Genomic DNA, 24,624 nt, shown 5'->3' with positions numbered 1-24,624 from the left:
CAGGTCATGATCTCCCAGTTCATGGGTTTAAGCCCTGCGACCGGCTCTGTGCTGACAGCTCAGAGCCTGGAGCCTACTTCGGATTCCGTGTCTCAGTGTCTCTCTGCCCCTCTCCCACTCACGCTCTGTCTCTCTCTCCAAAAGAAATAAATAAACATTAAAAAAATGTTTAAGCGTTTATCCCTATAGAACAAGCTCAGTACTCCGCATGATGGTGCCCAAAACCCTTCAGACCTAGCCGGTCTGCCACCATTTGGTTCTACACTCCCATCATAACCAGGGTTGCAAGAATTGGTGCATCAAAATACAGAAAGCCCAGATTTTTTAGCGCAAGTATGTCCCAAATACTGCCCCCAAATAGGACTAAAAATTACTCCTTGTTCATCTAAAATTCAAATGTAAATGGGCATCCTGTTTTGTATCTGGCAACCCAGGTCACGATTAAGTCTTTGCTGCTTCTCCCACATTGTCAAGCTGAAGCCAATGTCTCTCCTTTTTTTGCCCCCACGGGCTGCCCAGAATGGCTTTTGCTAGTTTAACCATTAACACACAACTTGAAAAAGATCTCCTCTCTGAAACTAACTTGCCCCACTGCCACCTGACTCCATTCTTCCTCCAGGAGACATGGACCCTCCAGACGCCATGCCTCCAGAGTGCTTTGTGTCAGTCTTCATTAAAGCACTCATCACTTGGTAATTCAGTCTTGTGGTTTAATGTCTTTCTTTTCTTCCTGAATAAGTGCTCGTCGAAGGAAGGAAAAATTTACCTAGCACATTGTCTGCATATAAAAGGCACGAAATAGTTTTTATTTTAGCCATTAAGCAATTCAACAGTGAATTTTAATGATTGAAAACAATTTCAAGACTGGTAAAAAAAATTCCTGGTTCACCTGTGGAAAAAATATATGAATCAATGCAATCTGGAATCCTGAGAATTTGTGGAAAAGTGATGATAAAGAACATGACTTCAACTTTGTAGTTCTTTTTTTTTTTTTTTAAGTTGAGAGAGAGGGAGAGCACGAGTGGGGGAGGGCCAGAGAGAGAGAGAGAGAATCCCAAGCGGGCTTTGCACTGACAGTGCAGAGCCCGACGCAGGACCTGATAGCACAAACCGTGAGATCATAACGTGAACCAAAATCAAGAGTTGGACGCTTAACCGACTAGGCCACCCAGTCTCCCCTCATTTATAGTACTTGATTCCAGCTTTAGTCCAGTCATTGGAAAATGTCACCGTATCTATGGTTTTATCACTCTCATCACAGCAGAAAAATAAAAACATTTGTCCAACAGAGTTGCTCTAAAGGACAGCTGTGTGTGTGCGTGTGCGTGTGTGTGTGTGTGTGTGTGTGTGTGTGTGTGTGTGAAGGGTTTCCACCTCAGTGTATGGCCTCTGGGGGATGATTGAATGAATGAGGACTGGAGACGTTAGGAGCAAGTTGTGCATTTGCCTTTCCCAAGAATGGGATCTTGGGGCGCCTGGGTGGCTCAGTCGGTTGAGCATCCAACTTCGGCTCGGGTCATGATCTCGCGGTCCGTGAGTTGGAGCCCCACATCGGGCTCTGTGCTGACAAGCTCGGAGCCTGGAGCCTGCTTCGGATTCTGTGTCTCCCTCTCTCTCTGCCCCTCCCCTGTTCATGCTCTGTCTCTCTCTGTCTCAAAAATAAAAAAACATTAAAAAAATTTTTCAAAGAATGGGATCTTTTCCCTTGAAGTTTGCAAATGCTATCCTGAGGACCCCAAACTTCTGTTGTCTTGTGTATCTCAGGATTTGAGATATTCTAGATTTTCCCAACCCGCCCCTGCAAGCAGCGGCTTCCAGGGCCCGAGAACAACTGTGTCTCAGCTCTTTCTTGGAAACCGGAGCTTAAAATGTTGCCACATCATCAGGAATGTAGCTGCAACCTTAGCCAGAGCCAGGAAATACACGTCCTACGCCGGCAAAGCCCTGGAGCTGGACAAAACTGTCAGCCATTCGGTGTCGGTCGTTGCGCTAAGTGCATTCCACAGGTTATCTGGCAGGAATCCTGGCTTTAGAGGAAAGTTGTTCCTATGCTGTAAATAAATGACTGAAACACCACGACAGTTGATTGTGTTAAGCCTTTATCCAAAATTGCTTTGTTAGGCTCTATTATATTGCTCATTATCTTGCTGTGAGGAAAATTAAGCTTACATCTGCTTAGGGTGACAAGGTATCCTGCTGTCATGGGATTTTCCACATTTTAGGCCTCTGTCAAAGGCTCCTAATAAACCCTCAGAGAACATCTTTTATGTTCACAGGCATTCAGGTGTCGGGCCAACACAGTCTTTGTCTCTTTTAAACCCAGTGACACGCTCAGGGCTGTGTACATTGCTCTGTCCTCTGCCAGAGAAGGAATTTATTCATAGAACATTCAAGCTGGAGAAGGCACTCCGAGCTAGTCTAATCCAGTCACTACATTTTCCAGCTGAGAAAATGATGTTCCAGAGATACGGAATGAACGACCACAGATGATACAGATAGAGGCAGAGGTGGCGTTAGAACCGGGGTCCTTTGACTTCTAGTCCGTTACTGTCATCACTTACCCCACTGCGGTAGTCATTGGAAGCCTCTGACTCTGCCTTGACTTTCCCATCCACGTGCCTGTCTCTCTTTCTTCCCCTGGGTTACCCTGCTCAGCCCTAATGCAGAGGAAACCACATCTGAGACCCAGGGAAACCCCACAAACCCCGGGTCTCTATTTCTCTCCTGTCTCCTTTTCCTTTTCTCTTATGTGACGAGAACATGTTCAGTGTGTAGCTGTTTCTTTGTTCAGCACCCTCCCCCTGAGACAGAAGTAGGTGAAAAATAGAGTTGCACGGTAGACAGCCTGGAGGTCACAACAGTCGGACGATGCCGTGATGTGCAAATGGAGCTCTACAGCACCGGTTTCTAGGCACCCTGTGGATGGAAGACAATCCCCAGGACCTTACAAGAGCGCTCAGTGCCACATGGAAGCAGCAAATAAGAAATGGAATTCATACACAGAAGTCTGCTTCATCCCTAGGAGTGTAGGAAGCATATTGGAGACAGCTGGACCCATCTGAGACAAGCTAATAACTCATTGTTCCTTCGTACCACTTGCTTAAAATATTTATTCAGCATTCATTTAATGGAGGCAAAAAGAAATTGATGTTCTATTCATAAAAAACTTCAGCTCTTTCTTTTAAAATAAAGAGCCCAAATGTACCCGAAGTCACGTGACTTCTTTTTTTTTTCCACGTACATGGATTATCTTTCATTTAATAGTTTCCTGCCGTTTCTAGATGCATAGCATTATTCTATGGAATTTGAATGCAAGCCACATGTGTCATTTTAGATGTTCCACTAGCCACACTAAACAGACAAAAAAAATAAGCAGGTGAAATTGATTTTATTAACATTTTATTTAATTCAGTATATCTGAAATGATATCGTTTTGATATTTTAATCCGTATGAAAATACGAAGATATTTTGCATCGTTTGTGTTGTACCAAGCCTTTGAAATCCCCAGTGTATTTTGCATGTTCTTTGAGTCTCTGTTCCAAAAAACCACCTTCCAGGTACTCAATAGCCACGTGAAGCTATTGGCAAGCATGTAACCAGTGCCCATCAGTGTTAACAGTAACTTACGAGATATAGTAACAGTATTTTTCACATTTGTTTTTCCCGCTTTTGTGTTGGTACATCATTTCATTTTCTTTGTTCCATGTTTTGTTGCTTTTTTCTGAATCATATAACTTCTGGGAAAGTAAATGAAAAGATTTCCTTTTTAATGTTTACTTTTGAGAAAGAGAGAAAGAGAGAGCCAGAGAGAGAGAGAGAGAGAGAGAGCGCTCACACAAGCAAGTGGGGGAAGGGCAGAGAAAGGAAGGGAGACCGAGAATCCAAAGCAGGCTCTGCAGTGCAGCACAAAACCCGACGCGGGGCCCTAACTCCCCGAAAGTGAGATCATGACCTGAACTGAATTCAGATGCTCAACCAACTGCGCCAGGCAGGTGCCCCGGAAAGATTTTAACATTAAATACTAATATAGATAATTCTGTCTTGTTAAACATTTGCCATGTGTGATATTCAGGTTCTAATTTCAGCTGACTACCCTTGCAAGCTTGAGCTAGCTGGTCCTAGGTGGAGGGTAGACGTTTGCAAATAATGGCCGCACAAACTTCCTCAACGATAGACCAGGAGAGTTATGGGATTTTTTTTTAAGTTTATTTATTTATTTTGAGAGATGGAGAGAGCGCACGAGCAGGGAAGGGGTAGAGAGAGAAGGAGAGAGAGAATCTCAAGCAGGTTCTGTGCTGTCAGTGCAAAGCTTAATGCAGGGCTCGAACTCACAAACCGTGAGCTCATGACCTGAGCCGAAACCAAGAGTCCCAATGCTTAACCAACTGAGCCACCAGGGCTCCCCTTTAAAAATTTCCTACATAGGTCGTGGTCCTCTTACATTTTCAAAGTTACACAAGGAGTTCCCGGAGGGGACAGGAGGTAATGGATGCTGTGTTTCAATTTGTCTCATACACTGAGCCCCAGGCACCTCCCTCACCGACCGACTCCTTAAAGCAGCTCTGGGAGACAGGCAGGGAACAGACTTAGAAGTACAGGAGACTGAGTGAAGAAATGCATGGTCATGTACATCAGGGATCAGCAAACTTTAAAGGCACAGATGGTCATCGTTTTAGGCTTTGCAGGCCATAAGGTTTTTCCCTTGACGGTTCCATTGCTGCCTTGATCGTGCAAATGTGGCCAGAGTCAATATGTAAAGAATGGGCACAGAAGTGTTCCAATATTACTTTATTCATGGATGTAAATTTGCATTTCATATCATTTCATATGGTTTCCATGTGTCAAGTGTCTTTTAATTTTTTTTATCGGTTATTTAAAATGTAAAAAAATAAATCATGCTTAGCTCTCAGACTGCATAAAAACAAGCGGTGTCTGAATTTGATTCATGAGCCATAGTTTGCTGCCTCCTGCCCTAGACTCTTGTTAAAATGGGCCGGTAGTAACAACACTGGCAGAAAAGTAAGTAGCTTGGGCCCTGCCTTCTGCCTAGATTTTTTGGTTATTCTCTCCAAAGAAATCAAATTTTCTTCTTTTTCAAATTTCTATCTGTGCTCTTTTTTTCTTCTGGCTGGCAGGAAGAGAGCTACTCCCCCCCCCCCCCCCCCACCTTGGGTTTTATTCACTTTCGTTATAATGTCTGCACACCTAATAAAGCTTCATCTTAACATACGCCAGTGACGCATCCGCTCATTTTTTTGTGTTCAAACAGCAGCCCCCCCACCCCTAGACATCCCTATTTCCAGGAATCGCTATTCTATATCATATTAGCTTTTTTTATTTATCAGTAAGATTAAAACTCCTGGAGACTTTGATTTTCTTCATTGTTAGGCATATTTCATTTCATGGGTAATGCAATATGCATTCACTTTGTGGTATAAATAACAATAATGCATCCATTTGCAAATAGAGACTATTGCACAGAGAAAATATAAATGCGAGTTATGCAGATTATGCCATTTGTTATAAAAATACTTTTTAATCTTGACATTTTTAAACTTAATAAAATGATTCATTCTGAGGAGGGCAAAGAAACAACTCTTTTTCAATGTGGTGATTTTCTTTCTTTTGGAAGACGAGTTTTTGAAAACAACAGACTAGCCAGAAAATGTTGAGATTAAAAGCAGCAATTCATTGTCGTGCCCTCAAAACTGTCAAATTCTTTTCTAAAATCTTTTGTTCTGCTTCAAAACGAAATCATGAGGGTGGTTAAGTCTTTTAGGAACATCAATCCTGAAGCAAGCACTATAGTATGGCCTGTAACCCTGTGTGAGATAACTGTTCGCAGTAATGGATATGTTCTCTGTGGCTTTTGAGCACTGGAAATGGGGCAAGTGCAACTGAGGAACTGATTTTTAAACTGGATTTAATTTTAAGTAATTTAAGTTTGAAGTTACGTTTACATAGTGAAAATGTTTTTTGTTTGTTCTTTAAAATGTATTGCTTTACATTCTAGCTAATGCCCATCACCCATTCTGCCCATCTCACCACCCACCTCCCTTCCAACAATATGAAATTGTTTTTAATGGAATTTCTAAAAGTGAGGGTATGTAATCATGCAGTGTGTTTTTCACCCTTTTTCTCTGATGTTTGTATTCTGAAGTATAGTGATTTGTATGTTAACAAAGGAGAGGACTCTGGTTTTTAAAAATTCTATTATTAAAATAGCTAATTTGATGTGGCAGCTCAGGGATGATCTTAATAAATATCAAGCTATTATAATTTGTTATGATTCCTATTGCTTGGGTAGAATTACACAGCTCCTGGCTTAGTTTCTTTTGAATTTTGATCAAGCAAAATGAACAGAACACACACACACACACACACACACACACACACACACACGTGTTTGCTAACAATCCAGAGGACCTTTTTTATATCAGCCAGGCTGCTGCTCAGGTCTGTTCAGCAAATAAGAACAAAGACTGCTGGTGGGAGAGTGTGAGAATAAAGCAGTTCTTTCCTTTTTCTAGAATGAGTATGAGCTGGGAGAGAAGGAGAGAGAAAAATATGGGGTTAATTTGTACCAACACATTTTGTGGTATGTGTATGTGTCATATAAAATTACGTTTTACCCTCTTTGTAAGTTTTATTATCCTCGGGGTTTAAATAGTATATGATCAAAATCACATTATGTAGTAAAGAATGTGTGGGTAGGTGGCTAGTTAGGCGGGTGTAAATCCCTACCAAATCCATTTTAAAAGATAAATGATAGCTATTGAAGTTTGGGTAAATCAATTTCACCAATTCACTTTACTTGTCTAATGCCTCTGGGAGCCATTACAGAAGCTTGTTACCCAACGTTAGGGTAGGTTTAAATCAAGGTGAACAGTCAAAAAACATTTTTCCATGAACTATGTGTATTATTAAGGATTATTTTACTATGGAGTTAGTTGCTTATATTGCAAACTAAGAAATTAATGAACAAGAATACTGCTCATGAGCACCAAGGTTTATTTCAAAACCAATATTGGTTTAGTGTGGTAATAAGGGCCCAGTTCTCCCAGGACTGCAAACCTATTTATTGTACATCAAATTTTACTGACTTTGAAATCTCCCTAGGCGTGTTCATTTGGCTCATCATGTATTATGTGTTTCACATCTTTGGCAACAATAACAAAATTCAGATGTGCTAATGAAGTGGTTATGCAACGAAACTAATATATACCGTGATCTGATACAGGAGACTTCATTATTACATTCAGTTAAAACTGACAGCAACATAGGAAATACAGATCTTTAAACACTGCACGTGATGACCACATATTTTAAGAGAAAACCCACTTATGTTTAAAGTAAAATCCCAATAGCTATGCCATTGGAGCGTGACTGTCCTAAAAATAAATTATAATTGGTCAGTTTAAAATCGTATATGGATTTGTAATTTTTAAATGTCTGGTGGCATATAACCGTAATGTATTTTTCACTTTTATATTCATTATTCTTTTATTAAATTTCCAGAGGGAAAGAAAATAAATGACCTCCTAGTGAGAGATACTTTACCATAAGACCAGTTGTAAAAAATAATTGAATATTGTGCCTGAAAATATATCATTCCTCAGTTCTGGTTCTCTGGTAGCTTTAATTTATTGAGGTAGAAAAATACGCAAGGTAAAATGAGGTCTCCAAATATCCCATACCACATGCTTTTTATCCAAAGGATGATAATGGTCTACTTGAATTATTCAATTGGTATTACTAAATTTTGGGAGATTTTTTTTTTTGGTTGGTGGAAAGAGAATATTTGTTTAAGATGCATTCAGAATGCACCATTATTTAGCTTTTGTTTAAGGTGGGGGGTGGTGTTGGCAGTGAAGTTTTATACTTAGCCATATAATGAGCAACTTGAATCAATTAAAAAGAACAGATTTGTGGGTAGTATATAGGGTGGGAGTTGGAAGAAAAAATAATGACTAGGTAAATATTCATTGAATTAATTGCACGGGCAATGTTTCTGCCAGTGCTGTAGTGAATACACATCTAGTCTTGTCTCTAGCTCGGGAATGTGTGACATCAACATAACTAACAACAATAACAAAAAAACCCATGAAGAATTGAGTCTTATACTGTCCTCATGGGTTTGGGTGCTCACACGCAGACTAAAACAAGAAGCAGATTTAGGAGTGCCATATATGTGAGAATATAAGTACTCCGAAGAGAGTTCCGCTTTTCATCCTCAGCTTTACCTTCTCCTTTCTCTGCTCTGTTAGAAATTGATTGGTTACTTTGTGTGATTGTTCACCGAGCAAATGCTACCCCAAATAAGAGAAAGTGGTAAGAGTATACAAAGACGCAACATTCAATTTTGGTTAGATGTGTGTGATGTGTTCAGTGTGCTGGTGGTTGTGTGTGTGTGTGTGTGTGTGTGTGTGTGTGTGTGTTTGAAGGCTTTGGGGGGAAAGGTAAGGGAAGAAGATACAAGTGGAAAGAAATTAGTAACATAAAGAAAAAAGCAGTACCTGACAGGGCCTGATGAAGTAGCAAAGATAATAAATGCTACCGAGTTTATTAGAAAGAATAATTATTTCTATCCAGAGGGATTAGGCAATCTTCTCTGAGAACGTGGCACTTTCATTACCCAAAACATGAAGAATGGAAAAGAGTTTTATATGTGTCAATTAGGAAATGAGGTATTTTACTGAGAAAAAGAAGACATTTTAATGGTAGAGTAGACAATGACAGAGGAACAGAAGCAAGATGGGGTTTTGTTATTAGAAAGATGTGAATAGTAAAGTCAGATAAGGTCAGATTGTTGAGAGCCATTTTTTTCCCAAAAGGCAAGCTAAAGGATTTGGAGACAATTGGGGATCAGTCATATGATTTAAGCAAGAAAATAAAACAAGGGGCAGTTTTGGAATTTGAATTTAGTAGTTGCAAGGGCAACAGGACTTCATTATCCTACATACTTTCCGAGTTAGGAAGAAACTGTGTAAGATCTAGTAAGTAACTAAAGGAATTTCTTCTAATAACTGCTGGGAAAGAAAGGAGACTTTCTTTTGTGCTCTTTTCAGTATATTTTCTCAAAGTCTTATAGCTAAAAGGAATGAGAGACAAAGTAGTACAGTGGTTAAGAGCGTGAATTTCTCAGCTTGACTTCTTGGGTTCACATTCTAGCTTGGTTATCACTTACTGGCTCTGTGAGCTTGGCCAAGTCACTTAGTCTCTCTTTGTCAACTTTTCACGTGTAAAATCTAGGCATTCATAGTGCCTATACCATAATCTTGTTATTACTAAATGTGGTTGATATGTAAAAAAAGACTGATATACCAAAAAAAGAATAATGCTTGGTACATTGTGAGGAATATGCAAATAATCTGTTTCTACAGAAGTGGGTATGTATACCCACATTTAAAATTGCCATTTTCTGATTAAAAGTAGTACATGTTCCTTGGAGTCAAATTAAAAATGCAAGTAAGAAAAGATGACCTATTGCCCAGCAATTAACACTTTTAAACTTTTGACACATCACATATTTTTTCATAGTACTAAATATACATGTTCGTCACTTATGACACATCTGCGGAGTATGACTGGATGGATGTCCCAAAACCTTTCACCCGTACCCTGTTGGTGAGCGTGTAAGCAATTTCAAATGATGTGTATCTATAAGTGAGGCTGTGGCAGACATTCTTGTGATTTCACATGTGTACACACCATTGTTGCCTTGAGAGAAAATATTAAATGTAGGATTTATGGTCTACGTGTGGTAATATATTTATATTTGAATACATATTGCAAAACTCTACCCAATCCACTCCCAGCCCTACCCTTCCTGGAGGGATATTCCAGCTAACTTACTAGCACTTTTTTGTTATTACATGACACCACTGTATTGTGATACAAGAAGTTTTAAAAAAAACTTGCCAAATCGATAGGTGCACTTGTAAAGTGCTAGTAAGTTAGCTGGAAGCCAGATTTGCTTGAATTTGATTCCTATGGTTTCTAGTGAAGTTAAACAGTTTGAATAGACTTCTAGGTCAGGTATAGTTCTTCTTTTATGAATTTGTGAGCCCTGTTCATTGTTTTCTGTAGCGTGTTTGTCTTTGTCCTGTTGATCTGTGAGAATGGTTTTATCTTGAGTGTCTGTCAAGTTGTTTAATACGGATTGTTTTGGGGTTTGATTTTGCTTTTGCTTATTTGATTTTTTATATGAGGAGGTTTTATACTGCTATGAATTTAAATCAATCACTTTATGATTTTAAAATCAAAATTGTAACTTTTACATCAAAGTTATAAGAACATTTACCCGCATCTTCATTATTTGTATGGCTTTATTTTTTACACCAAAATTTCATTTACCTGGTATTTGCTTTGGAATTATATGAGATAGGAATTTTTAAATTGAGTTAAAACTCCATCAGGTATCATCTTTGTTTTTAAATATGGAAGGTTCAGAATTCAGTATTTATTATTAAATTCTTTGGAAATAATGTTAATTTATCATTAGAATTGCTATGTACTTGAACTGGCAATTTTTTCTTACCATTTTTAATTATTATAACAACTTATTTTGTCTATATCTTTATTTTAAAATGGATGACAAATCTACCAAAATGGGGAAGATAATTACTACAGTTGCATGGAGATCATTTATTTAATCATGGTTTTAGATTAATCATAATTCAAAGATTTATTCAGTAAGCAATCTAATTTATCTTGTAGTCCCTATATAATAGGTAATGTTGTAAAAAAAATTTTAATATTTATTTATTTTTGAGAGACAGAGAGAGAGAGAACGCACGCACGCACAAGTGGGGGAGGGGCAGAGAGAGAGGGAAACACAGAATCCGAAGCAGGCTCAGGGCTCTGAGCTGTGAGCACAGAGCCCAACACGGAGCTCGAACCCACAAACCGTGAGACCATGACCTGAGCCAAAGTCAGACGCTTAACCGACTGAGCCACCTAGGCACCCCGATAGACAATGTTGAATTAACAAATGTCAAATAGTATTTTTTTTTTGTTTTCAGAATATGTTTATACATGCATATCATTTATATTGGTCATATTAAAGTTGACTTCTAAATATATATCTCATTAATGGTAATTAGCATGAAGGATATAGATTGTCTCCATAAATATTAAAATCTTTGGAAAAGTATGAATTTTAATACTCCATTTATCAGGTAATACATTAGATTTTGAAAGATCGGAGAATGTATGATTTGGCAGGGAAGAGAAAAGGAAGTTACAATATGGAGTCAGGAAAACCCAGATGTTTAAGCCACATTTTTTTTTTCACTTAACAGTAATACTGGGAATATTATTTATAGTTTTGGACCTTAATTTACTCATTTGTCAGTTGTAGAAAAGAATATATATTTCATAGAATTATGGATGAGATCAAGGAAGCTAATAAAAGTAAAATCAGTCATATAGTACCTAAAGCATATTGTAAATCTAACTAAAAATGGTAATTCTATTGTTGGAAATATTTTAGAGGGATAGCCAGTCACCCAATCAGTATTATCCATTTATTCATTTTCATTTAATGTTTAAAACATAGAAAATAAAACTCTGTGTAGTAAGAAAGAAAACTTTGGAAAAGCTTTGGAAAGAAAACTTTGGAAAAAACTAAAATATATTAGCAATTAAAAATTATCTATAATTGGTAACACCCTCCCCAAAAATCATGGTTTATAGTGTTATGTATTTCCAGTCATTTAAATATATATATTTGTGTGTGTGTGTGTGTGTGTGTACATACTGATATGCCAAATATACACAGAAAATCAAAGATATAATTTATGTGTGGTGTATAACTTATCTTTTTACTAATTAACATATCATGAATATTTTTCAAAGTAGAATGTTTTTCATAATATGTAGTTTAAAAGTTGCAAAGTATCCCATTATATGGAGGTAATTTATTCCACTTGAGGGATTTTGTGTCGGTTCTTCGCTAGTATAAATGACAGAATTGAGCGTGCTCATCACATCTCTGTGTTTTGTGTATCTCTGATATTCCCCAAGAAAAATTCATAGAAGTCAAATTTTTTCATTGAAAGGAATGAATCCTTTTTTATTTTAGTTTTTAATATTCCAGTTAATTTACATACAGTGTAATATTAGTTTTGGGTATAGAATTTAGTGATTTATCACATTGATACAATAGCCAGGACTCATCACAACAGGTGCCACCTTATACCCATCACGCATCTAGCCCATCCCCCGACTCACTTCCCCTCCAGTAATCATCAGTTTGTTCTCTGTAGTTAAGGGTCTGTGTAGCGGTTTGTCTTTCTTTTTTTTTCCCTTATGTTCATCTGTTTTGTTTCATAAATTCCATATAGAAGTGAAACCATATGGTATTGGTCTTTCTCTGAATGCCATTCCACTTAGCACAATGCACTCTAGCTCCATCCACATTGTTGCAAATGGCAAGATTTCATTCTTTTTTATGACTGAGTAATATTCCATTGTGTATATACACCACATCTTCTTTATCCATTCATCAGTCGATGGACATTTTGGCTCTGTCCATAATTTGGCTATTGTTGACAATGCTGCTATAAACATCGGGGTGCATGTATCCCTTCAAATCAGTATTTTTGTATCCTTTGGGTAAATACATAGCAGAGCTGAGAAAGAGGAACACTCTTATGCTGTTGGTGGGAATGCAAACTGGTACAGCCGCTCTGGAAAACAGTATGGAGGTTCCTCAAAAAGTTAAAAATCGAACTACCCTAGGATCCAGCAATTGCACTGCTAGGTATTTACCCTAAGGCTTTTAAAATATTTCCATGTAATCTTTTAAGTTGGAAGATAAGAGACACATAGGAAGGTACACAGATCATAAGAATAGAGGTTGATGGATTTTTTAAAAATTAGCTTACCATGCTTCTAGCACCCGATCAAGAATTAGAACATTATCCCAGCATCTTCCTTCATGTTCATTCCCAGTAATTAACACCTTCCCAGTTACCTCCCTTGCCAAGGATAAGCTTTCTTCTGACATCAAACACCTGTAGAGCGTGTGTATTTCTAGATCATCCACCCTCCACTCGACTGAAGTGGCACCATTGTCATAAATTAAGTAAATACATATAGTCCAGCAATACCACACAGAATTCATTATATTAAATAATGATACCTGGTAGTAAACATTCTATTTTTTGGAAGTTTATTTATTTATTTTGAGAGAGAAAGAAAGAGAGAGACTGTGAGCAGGGGAAGAGCAGAGAGGGAGAGAGAGAGAATCCTAAGTAGGCTCCCTGTTGTCATTGCAGAGCCTGATGCAGGGCTCGAACTCATGACCCTTGAGATCATGACCTGAGTCAAAGTCAAGAGTTGGACGCTTAACTGACGGAGCCACCCAGACACCCCATCTTTTTTTGTTAAGTTTGCTTGTTTCTTTTTTTGTTTATTGAGAGAGAGGGAGGGAGGAGGGAGGGAGGGAGGAGAGAGAGAGAGAGAGAGAGAGAGGAGAGAGAGAGAGAGAGGAATAAGCAGGGGAGAGGTAGAGAGAAAAGAAGAGTATTCCAAGCAGGCTCCATGCTGCCAGCATGGAACCCGCTGAGGGGCTCCATCTCTCACACTGTGAGATGATGACCTGAGCACAAATCAAGAGTCAGAGGCTTAACATGCTGAGCCGCCCAGGCGCCCCTCTGATAGTAAACCTTTTTAAACTTTGTTGTTCTTCCAGATGGTGTTGGGTATTCTTGGTGCTTGGCATTTGCATATAAATCTTAGACTTGGCACATCACTTTCTATTAAAAACCAGGTCTTATAATTTTAAAAGAGATTGAATTCAATTTATAGCTTATTTGAAGAGAGTTGATATCTTTACAATATAGGACCTTCCAAATGGTTTCTTCCAGTAGGAGAATAAGGTATATTCCTTTATTTGTTTAGGCTTTTCTTAATCTCTCAGGCATGTTTGTAATTTTCAGGGTAGGAGTCTTGCTTTTTGGTATGAATTATCAGATTAGTCCCTAAAGTAAATGTAAGAATTTGTCTTCTAACAAACATCTTAAGAGTGCTTATTTTCTAGAACTTTGATAAATACCTTTTACAAAAGCCAGTATAATAGGCAAATGATGGTTTATTTTTGCTGTTTTAATTTGCATTCCATTGATTACTTTGGACTTTTGTTTATTGGATGTTTTCATTTTTTGTCAAATTCCTGTTTATACTCTTTATCCAGTTTTCCAGTAGATTCTCCATCTCGTTTCATGTATTAAAAGATCTTTTTATATGAAAAGATTATTACCCATCGTCTGATGGATGCTACAAATAGACTCAGCTGTCATTTGTTTTTAATTCTGCTAATTGGCCTGAATTTTGAATGAGCAATACAAATATTATATTTAATAGTTTATTCACATTACTTTCTTCTTCTGAAGAGCTTACTCACAGCAATATTTTATTCTAATTCTGTTGTTAATTTTTTTACACTTAACACTTTAATTTCTCTAGAATGTTTTTGGTGTAAGATATGAAGCCAGTATTTAATATCTGTTTATTTCTAAAACAGACACCTCTGTTTATCTTAGTATTAAAATTTCTACACAGTTGAAATTGAAATTCAGAAGTTGAAAAAAACGGAAGCTAATCTTGTGTGAAATTAGGTCAAGACTTGGTTAGATACTAAATTAACAGATAAAGAAACTGAGAGTGTTTAATTTATTTGCTTTTACCACAGGGAACATATTGTATGAAGAGTATGGTTATATAATATTTAAAAAGATTATTAGGAAAATGATGCATTTTACTAGTAAACTGTTAATATACATATTTTGATAAGAACATAAAGTAGTAGTTGTAACGGTAAATAATTTTAAGACACATAAAAGCTGACATGAAACCTACTCGTATTCTACATCATAAATTATTCACGTTATCTTTTCCCATGAACTACACAGAAGCCATCAATTCCTGAAGATTCTTTTGAAGGTGTGGAAAAGCACAAAAATTATATGTCAGAAAGTTTCACATTCTACCCTACCATTAATTAAGCGATATTGTCATAGGAAAATAATCACAATTTTGGACTGATGGCTTTAGATATGTTGTAGCCTATTAATAATGATTTGTTATTAAATTATATATTGTCGCCATTATTTTTGGTAAGAAGAGAATCCGGTAGTTTTCCTTTCTAAATTAATTTAGTTCTTTGTGAAGGTGATACATTTATATTTTGCAAAAGTTTCAAATATAGTGAAAATCTTCCACCCCATCCACCATCTGCCTACCGTCACCACGCGGTGACTTTTGTTGCATAAATACATCTACAAGATAAATTCCTAGCAGTAAAAGTTCTGGGTCAAGGGTTATATGCATTTGATAGATATTGCCAAATTTTCTTCCACAAGGGGTACACCAGTATGTACATTTCACTGGCCTTTTAGAATAGTATATTTTCCACAGCCTTAGCAGCCTGGTGTATTTCAGACTTAGATTTCCGTCAGTGCAATAGATGAAATTTTCGGATCTCTCGTTACAAAGTTTAGCTTTTTTATGTATGTTTAAAATCCATTTACGTTTTCTTTTTTGTGGACTGTCCTTAACTTCTGTCCAGTTTTTTTTTCCCTCTGGGTTGTTGGCCTTTTTAAAATTAATGTGCAGAACCTTCCTATGTATTAAGAAAATTAGTCCTTTATCTGAGATGTCACAAATACTGTTTTTATAATTTGTCATTTGTCCTTTGACTTTGCTTTGAAGATTTTTTTTTTTTTTTTGCCATGCAGAAGTTTCTCCTTTTTATATAGTCCAATCTACTAATATTTTTGTCTGTTAATTAAAGCTGTTTAACTTGAGGATGAAATTATATTCTTTCTGTTGATAACTCTGGACAGACATGGCTTCTTAAATTGAAAAAAAAATCCGGAATTTTGAAATTTTTTATCTTTCATTCACCAGGTGTTTATTGAATGCCTGTCATGTGTAGGAACCCAGTTCATCCAGAAATCAAAGCTCAGTGTGGGAGGTCAATGTAAACAACAAATAGTATAAGACATATGCTATAGTGGTGGGAAACACAAGGATATACCCAATGTAGATGTCATAATTACCCTGAAAACCACTTGTGCCCCACAATCTCTTTATAGACGATCATTTAATTATTTCAGATATTGGTCAAGTCTCACCCACCAAACTGTGTGCTATCAGGAATTGTTCTAGAACCAGGAAGGGATGGGTTTGGAATATGAAAAGGAAACAAACAGTCTTAGTTGTAAGTTATACAGATTTCTGTGTTGAAATGTGAACCCTATGTGTGATCAGATGTAAATAAGTTCATAGCTCAATTTTAGAGATTTTAAGAAAATATGATGGCTATTATTTCCATTAGCTTCAGAATCTGGTGGCCCTTAGATGCTGCAACTTGAAGCTATAAAATATTTTTTTCATGTACTTGTGACTAGAAAATGATCCAATAAAAATAAACTGTTTAGTACCTTCCTAGTACTATAATGCTAGAAAAGATAAGTTGAAAGCATTATTACATTATATATTACATACATGGAATTACATTTATGATATCAACTATCACACACACACATACACACACACACTCAAACACTCACACACAAATACGTTAAGTATAATTCATCACCATAGGTGTCATTATGGGTTAGAACTCACGAAATACAAATAGGCCTTTATCTAATATTTTGTTTACTAGACTTTATAGCAGGATACTAGTCAAACAAAGCAAATACAGCATCATGATTCATTATCCGTGGACAAGCTTTGCATGCTAACTTCACACTTCGCTTCTTTTGACTCCTTGCCCACACAGGGAAAGGCTGCCAGGGGTAAAAACCAAGCTCTTTGCAGCTCACTTTAAATAGAAGCCACGGTCTGTATTTCCCTTTCATCTTCTACACCATTCTAGTCATATAGACCCTAGGTTACATTCGAATTCACGAATTCCCCAATGCAGACACAGTTCTATACAACAAACAAGGCAGGCCTAACATTTCCCAGTCATCTTAAAGTTAGCATTACAAGGAAACATTGCTTTGGGAGCCTAAGGTCAGTCCCAGGCTGGACTGCTTCAGTAAAGGCTGAATGTTAACCCTTTACTCATGCATGCGCATGCGTGTTACAGAATATATATAAAAATGCATTTATACATTTCAAGATACATATTGTTTACATATAATCAGAGCATATATAAAATTCCTTCTCCCGTAAATTAACTGATAAGTTACTTTGTCCATTAATGTATCTCCTTTTCACCTCACAGCTCTTGGGTGCAATTAAAGAACATAATGTTCTTTAGTTAGCTCTTTTAAAAGTATCTGAAACAGTTGTTCCAAAGTATGGGCCATTATTCACATGATGCGCTAGTATATTAGTATGCTTATCTAGTTTACCTTTTAAATATTCCCTACAACATTGGTGAGGATGTGGAGAAAAAGGAGACCTGTTGCACTGTTGGTCAGAATGCAAAGGGATGCAGCCAGTCTGGAAAACAGTATGGAAGTTTCTCAATAAACTAAAAATAGAATTACCTTACCATCCAGTAATTGTGCTACTGGGTGTTTACCCCCTAAAAAGTACAAAAACACTAATTCAAAGGGATACATGCACCCCTGTGTTTATAGTAGCATTATTTGCAGTAGCCAAATTATGGAAGAGTCCATGTGTCCATTGACAGATGAATGGATAAAGAAGATGTGGTATGTGTGTATACTTACACACACACACACACTGGAATATTACTCAGCCATAAAAAAGAATGAAATGTTGTCATTTGCAGTGACATAGATGGAGCTAGACAGTATAATGCTAAGTGAAATAAGTCAGAGAAAGACAAATACCATTTGATTTCACTCATACGTAGAATTTAAGAAAGAAAACAAGCAAGCAAAGGAAAAAGAGAGAAAAACCAAGAAAAAGACCTTTAAGTCTAAAGAACGAAGTGATGGTTACCAGAGGGGAGGGGGGTGGGGGTGGGCGAAATAGATGATGGTGATTAAAGAGAGCTCTTGTTGTGATGGGCACTGGATGATGGATCGAAGTATTGAATCACTGTATTATACACCTGAAGCTAATATTATGCTGAATGTTAACTATACTGGAAATAAAACTTTTTAATTTTTTTAAAAATAATTTTTAATGTTTATTTATATTTGAGAGAGAGAGAGAGAGTTCATGAGTGGGAGAGGGACAGAGAGAGAGAGAGAGCCAGAGACAGAATCTGAAGTAGGGTCCAAGCTCTGTGCTGAGAGCTCACACACGGGGCTCGAACTCGTGAGCCGTGAGATCATAACCTGAGTCACAGTCGGACCCTTAACCAAGTGAGCTACCCAGGCGCCCCATAATTTTTAAATGTTATCTATCGTAACATCGCATTTTATAATAGATGTCTACTGTTACACTTGTGTTCATATCATAATATAATGTTACGTTATTAGAATAGTGTTAGTTCTGTAATCAAGAGTTGCCATTTCAGGTTGATGTTCTTTACTACCGGGTACCTACTTGTTTTAGCCCTTGATAGTCTGAAGAAAAAGGCTTTATTCTTGCTTATCCTGGCTCGATACTCACACCTGTGAAGCAGGTAGTGTCATTGTCTGCATTCTGAAGAGAAGGCATTGAAAGTTAAAGAAAACTTAGCTAAAGTGCTCGGAAAGAACAGGAATTAAGATTTAAACCCAGCAGCCTAACTCTAGACTTCGGTGTTGAACAGAATATCTAGCACACTTCTTCCCAAGTTATTTCATGTTTCCCAGCCCTAATGTCATCATCCATTTATAAAATTGGGATAATAATAGTATCCATATCTTAGGATTGTTGGATGGATTAAAGAAGGCAGCAAATGTGAAACTTCCAAAGATGGTGTTTGACACAATGTAAGCCCTTAATAAAAATAGCCTATAATCATGCTGATATATTCTACTCTTATCCAAACGTCTTTTTTTTTCTTTTCATTCTAGTCATCTGATGTTGTTTTACTTCGTTATACTTAGACCCCTAAACTATAGCTTACCTCCACATTTTTCTTTGTTCATAGAAGAATTCCCTTGTATAATTCTCCTTAACATCAAACAAAGTTATCCTTTGTAAAGACAAAGTATCTGCCATCTAATATGCAATGCACCATTATGTTTAGTGAATGAGTGGTTCAAGAATATACTGTAATGGTAGGAGTTGGAGTTGGGTATGCATTTGTGTGAGTGTGTGTTTTGAATTTCCAAAAGAAAAGGCTCATTGTCTTTGAAGCACAGAGTTTTGGGGAAGACTATTAATAAATGACTTGTATGCATGAATTAAATTCTAACATGTAACCCATGTAAGTAATCAATATCACCTTGTTACAATACCCAAATCAGTAAATTTCGATGACATTTTATAGCAAATAACTTTATTTTTTACTTTTTTCTTTAAACCATGGGAATGTTTTACTCTTTTTCCTTACAGGTTTCTAGAGATTTGCCTGAGAAACAAGGAGAAATTGAGGCACACATAAAAGACCTTGGACAGCTTGAAGAGCAGTTAAATCATCTGCTTCTGTGGCTGGCTCCTATTAGAAATCAGTTGGAAATTTACAGTCAACCAAATCAAACAGGACCGTTTGACCTTCAGGTAGGGACTTTTTGCTTTAAATCTTGTTTTCCAAAAGAATGGCAGTATCACTGATTCATTATCATAATCATCATTGTTGTTATAATAACAATCATAATGATAATAATAATTGACTAGCATTTTTTGCTTTTTCTTACAGCATTTACTAGCAATAATCTATTCATTAAACATATCACTAGAATGTCTTCATCATGTTTGTTACCATGATCTACTTCCCATCCCTACTTTAATTGCACTTAATGTACATGTGTAGACTGCTTCTCTAAAACTAAAGTTGTTTAGGAGATTAGGTGCCTACCAAATAATGTATGGTCTCTTTAGTAGACATTAGAAAACCCTCTCAGGCTGACTCCAGTTTATGTCTGTATCCTTTCATTCTGTCAACAACGTCCCTTTATATTCTAGCCACAAAAAATTGTATGGTATGTTTTGGTGCATGTGGTTTCATGCCGTGTTTTGTGTTCTTGATCTTCTTTTCTCTCTCCCTTAAATGTCTTCTTTCTCCTTATTTGGCATGATGAAGTTTTCTACATCCATCAAGACTGAATTCAATGTCTTTGCTTCTTCAAAACTTTGTTCCATACCCCCAGTAGAGTAAAAAACGCTTTTAGGATTGCTTATAAAGCTCTGTATCCATTTCCTATAACCTTTGTACATTGATGGACACTTAAACTGTACAGACTTGAGTACCCCGTCAAAATCTTCTTTGAATGCAGAGGGCATCTTCTTACTTTACTCCCTTACCCCACTCCTTTCTCGACACCTCCATCTCAGGGCCCAGTGTATGGTAGGTACTTACATTTTTGAATCAAAGAAGAAAGGTGGCAACCAGACACCCAAATTGGCAAAGAGGTGCCACGGGTAAGTCTAGTGCTCCAGGCCAACATGCCAATTGGATGCCACCATCTTCTTTTAGCATCTCTATGCACATTGATTGTCCCTGTATTTTCTCTCTTCCCAGGAGCATATTCCAAAGATTTATCCCGACTTGATGTCCTACTTTGCATCTCCTCTGGGTCAACAACATTAAGTAGCTAATCAAATAAACCAATTAAACTGAAATCTCAACCTCTTGATTAATGTAACGGTGGGCACTTTCAGGCTAAATAAGGAAGATGTTGAGTAAAGTTTTTTGTTTTTTTTTTAATTCACTGACCCCAAGTTTTCATTTCCCTTGTTTTCCAGGATTATTACAACCTAATGTTTTTAATCTCCGCTGGGTGCTGTTTTGGTAGGAGATAAGGCAAGGACGAAATGAAGCGTGAGGATATTCTAGAGAAGAAGTCAAAGTTTAAGAAAGATGGGCTTGAGTGAGATTAAGGAAAGAGAGAGGTTGAAATAGCTGAAGTGAGTTATTTTGCAAACTGCGCACCGCTACTCTTACCTTACCTTCTCCTGCCATGTATGTCTACCATTCTGTTAGCCGCCCCCACGCACAGATGATGCCACGTACATCGCAGGTAGATGTCGTTTCACCCCTGCAAAGCCCAGGTTGCTCATCCAGCGTCGCGGTCTTCCATTCAAGTCTGACGATTAAGGCCAAGTCACAGTAGGCTTTACCAGAATGAATTTGGCTGGCTTTAAGAAAGCGTACGGGTCAGGGAAAGGTAAAGACACAGCTGGAACAATGACGGCACGGTAGAGGTCTTGACACTAAGCCGTGGCTTCTCCCGCGCTAGCCACCCTGCCTTCGCATTATGTGTAGACGCAGAGACAAGACTGGGAGAATGCAAAGCCACGTCATCATTCAGAGATGCCACCAGTTCTGGAATCCTTTCCGTTTTTTCACCTTGCTAGTACATGGTGTCCTCCGAGGTATTTGACTTCTGTCCATTCTCCAGTGCAACTTTTTCTCACAATACTCATTGTTCGTTACTCGGTAACCTCAACAAAGAAGTAGTTACTTAGTCCAACAGACGATAACCTCGGCCAGATTCTCCTCTCAGTGAAAGAGCAAATATGATCTTTCGGTGGGTAGCAGGAAGGGGCACGATGGATTGTGTAGTTCAAATTAAAGAGGTTTGATATGAATTGCAAATGTCCTGCAATATCTTTTTAATTTTTTAACATGTTTTATTTATTTTTGAGACAGAGAGAGACAGAGCATGAACGGGGGAGGGTTAGAGAGAGAGGGAGACACAGAATCTGAAACAGGCTCCAGGCTCTGAGCTGTCAGCATAGAGCCCGATGCGGGGCTCGAACTCACAAACCGCGAGATCTTGACCTGAGCCGAAGTCAGTGGCTCAACCGACTGAGCCACCCAGGCGCCCCAACATCCCTTTACTTTTGAGGCATCTTTTAGTGAAAATGAGCTTCTTCATTAAAGTAATGAAAAATACATTCAATATTAGCTATCTCTGTGCATGGAATATATTGAATAGAAAGGATAACACAATCTGCCACCACAAATGGATGTTGTTGACGCAACCAAAGTGACTTTACTCCCAGTCGAAACCCCCCACAGTGGTTCTCAAATAGCAAAAACTCGCGTTGGGCATTTGTTTGTCCATGGCCCGTAGGTTTGTGCCAAATTAGGTCCCTGCAGTTTAGAGTGAGAGCTCCTGTCAGCTGTGCTCTCACTGCTGTGCATAGTTTCAGGGAGTCATGATATTTGCCTCCCGCAGCCTGGTCTAAATCACTGAGGGGAGAGGCAGCTGCTTTTTCCCTGGCGGTAAGTCTTTGGCTTCAGTCCTCTGTGCATATCCTGAGCTTCTCACCTCTGGAGTGCAGATTTCAAAAATATGCCCTTAGCCTTTTTCTTTTGCGTGTGGCTCTATCCGAGGCAAAAACCCCTAGCTGGTAATCAGGAAGTAGTGACCTATGTGAATAATTTACTAACTTACCTAGTTCTTTATCCCTCTTTGTCTAGCTTCTATCTAAATTCGCCGTCTGATAAATGATTTATTAAGATTGCTTAGCGTTCTGCTGTAAGATATGTGATTTTAGGCTGTCCAGCCTGCTATAGCCCCCTACTTAAAGAGATTAAACTTCTTTTTTTTCCAGTTCAAGAAAGATGGGAAAATGGGCTTCACTTCACTTGCAATTACTGAAAGCCAAAAGCAGTTTTTAAACGCTTTTGTGGAGTCCGTGCCCATTTTTTAATACAGAGAAAGAAACTCTTCGCTAACATCTTAGGAATCGGTTAATGCCAAGAAAGTCGATGTGCGAGGAGCCTCCATTTCCTAACTTTAAAGACATTTTCTTTGTCCACAGTAGCCATGGCTACCTCTGAAACAAGGAGCCTAAGGCCTTGACATCCAGGTCATTTGTTTTCTCTAGTCAAACTCGGAGCACCTGTTAGAAAAATATGTACTACCCTCTGTGAGCCTCAGTTTTGCCTGCTTGGCACTTCATGCTTATTGATGCAATGCAGCTAGCTGTGTAATGAAACCCAAAGAAAAAAAGCCTTAAGGGCTCTGTTCTAATGCATTGTTTATGCTGGAGTGAAAATTGACTGCACATCGCTTGGTTTGTGCAATTTACTCCTGAAATATTCCTATTCAGGAAATCCTGCAAATAGCAATATTCATCTTGAAAATCACCTCACAGAACCCTTAGCAAGCTGAGGAACATAATCAATGAGATCGTGATGTAGAGGGTGAAAATGAGGCGTAATCACAGCCCTTTCCCTTCAGTCAGCCCGCTAGAAGGCACGCCTTTGACTTTGCATTTTCAAATGTACTCACAATTCAGACATAAAATATGTTGATTTCAGATTTCAGAAATGATAATTGAATGCTAAGAACCAGGGACCACGTAAAATTTCTATAAGACGTCTTATGTTTTTAATCTTTAATTAATGCTTTCAATAATGAGCTGTAGGTATGCTATTTATCTGACATAAAACTGCCTAACTACTGCTTTCTAAACTTTTTATTAATATATGAGAGACGGGGACACATAATTTTATGTTAAGTCTTACTGACGGAAATACTTTCACATTGAAAACAGGGAGGGTTTTTTTCTTCCCCTCAAGAATGACTTTGCTTCTATGGTCTATAGATAACATCACATACTGGTAAGCTGGCTCTTCCTTCCCATGTAAGCAACTTAATTGCCCATAATGTCAAATCCACACAGAAAACTACCAAGGGACGCACCTGGAGTGACTGAAGGATAAAGTACCACGTGAGCGACATGAGCACCAAACCCTTCCCTTTCTCCGCATGTGCTCATGTTGCTGTGTTGTAAAAACAAAGAAAAATAAAATAAAATCATATATACATATTATGTATATGTATATATATGTACATACGTATGTATCTACATACGTATGTACATACATACATATATATACATAATATATATATAAGTTATCTGGTTATACATGTGTGTATATATAATATGTATATATATTATATATACATACATAATATATATATAATATATATGTATATTACATATGTACATATATACACATAACATATATATATATGTTATCCAGTGCTATACGTGTGTGTGTATGTGTATATGTATATATATATGTGTGTGTGTATGTGTATATGTATATATGTGTGTGTGTGTGTATATATGTATATATGTATGTATATACATATGTATATATGTATGTATATACACATGTATGTATGCATATACATATGTATATATGTATGTATGTATATACATGTGTGTATGTGTATGTATAGACATATGTATGTGTATATATACATATATATGTACATGTATATGTGTACATATTTATATATAAACATGTATGGCACCGGATAACTTAATAGACAAGGAAGACTTTATTCATGACTGAAGTCAACTCCACTGAAACATAGACAGGAAAGATTTTAATCATTGGGATGAGCTAGTGTTAAAGTAGTGGAGGACATTGGTGGGGACATTGGTCATTGTGATTTGGTCATCTGTGTTTGCTAATTGTCACTTACTGAACATAGGCTACTCTCCTCCCTCCTCCTGAGACTGGTAGACATGGAGCCTTCCTGATATTTCTATTTCAATGGCATGGCTCCCAGGTATTTGAGGAAGACATTCCTAAGTTGTAGAAAATTTACCTCTTAAAGAGG

At 37.5% G+C, this 24,624-nt stretch overlaps 1 protein-coding gene across 4 annotated transcripts in view; it reads left to right on the top strand.

The window, feature by feature from the left end:
- DMD (dystrophin) overlaps window positions 1–24,624 on the top strand; it is a 1,834,617-nt gene that overhangs the window by 1,089,673 nt on the left and 720,320 nt on the right. For all 4 annotated transcript variants that reach the window (XM_030304767.1, XM_030304766.1, XM_030304769.1 and 1 more), the window contains one exon: window positions 19,427–19,591. In XM_030304767.1, coding sequence (XP_030160627.1) covers window positions 19,427–19,591 — 165 coding nt within the window. The remainder of the gene's footprint in view (window positions 1–19,426; window positions 19,592–24,624) is intronic.

The sequence above is a fragment of the Lynx canadensis genome, chromosome X (genome assembly GCF_007474595.2).
Source record: "Lynx canadensis isolate LIC74 chromosome X, mLynCan4.pri.v2, whole genome shotgun sequence".
NCBI classification, from domain to species: Eukaryota; Metazoa; Chordata; class Mammalia; order Carnivora; family Felidae; genus Lynx; species Lynx canadensis.
Note: the sequence above shows the minus strand (reverse complement) of the source record. Positions and strands in the feature narration are given on the sequence as shown.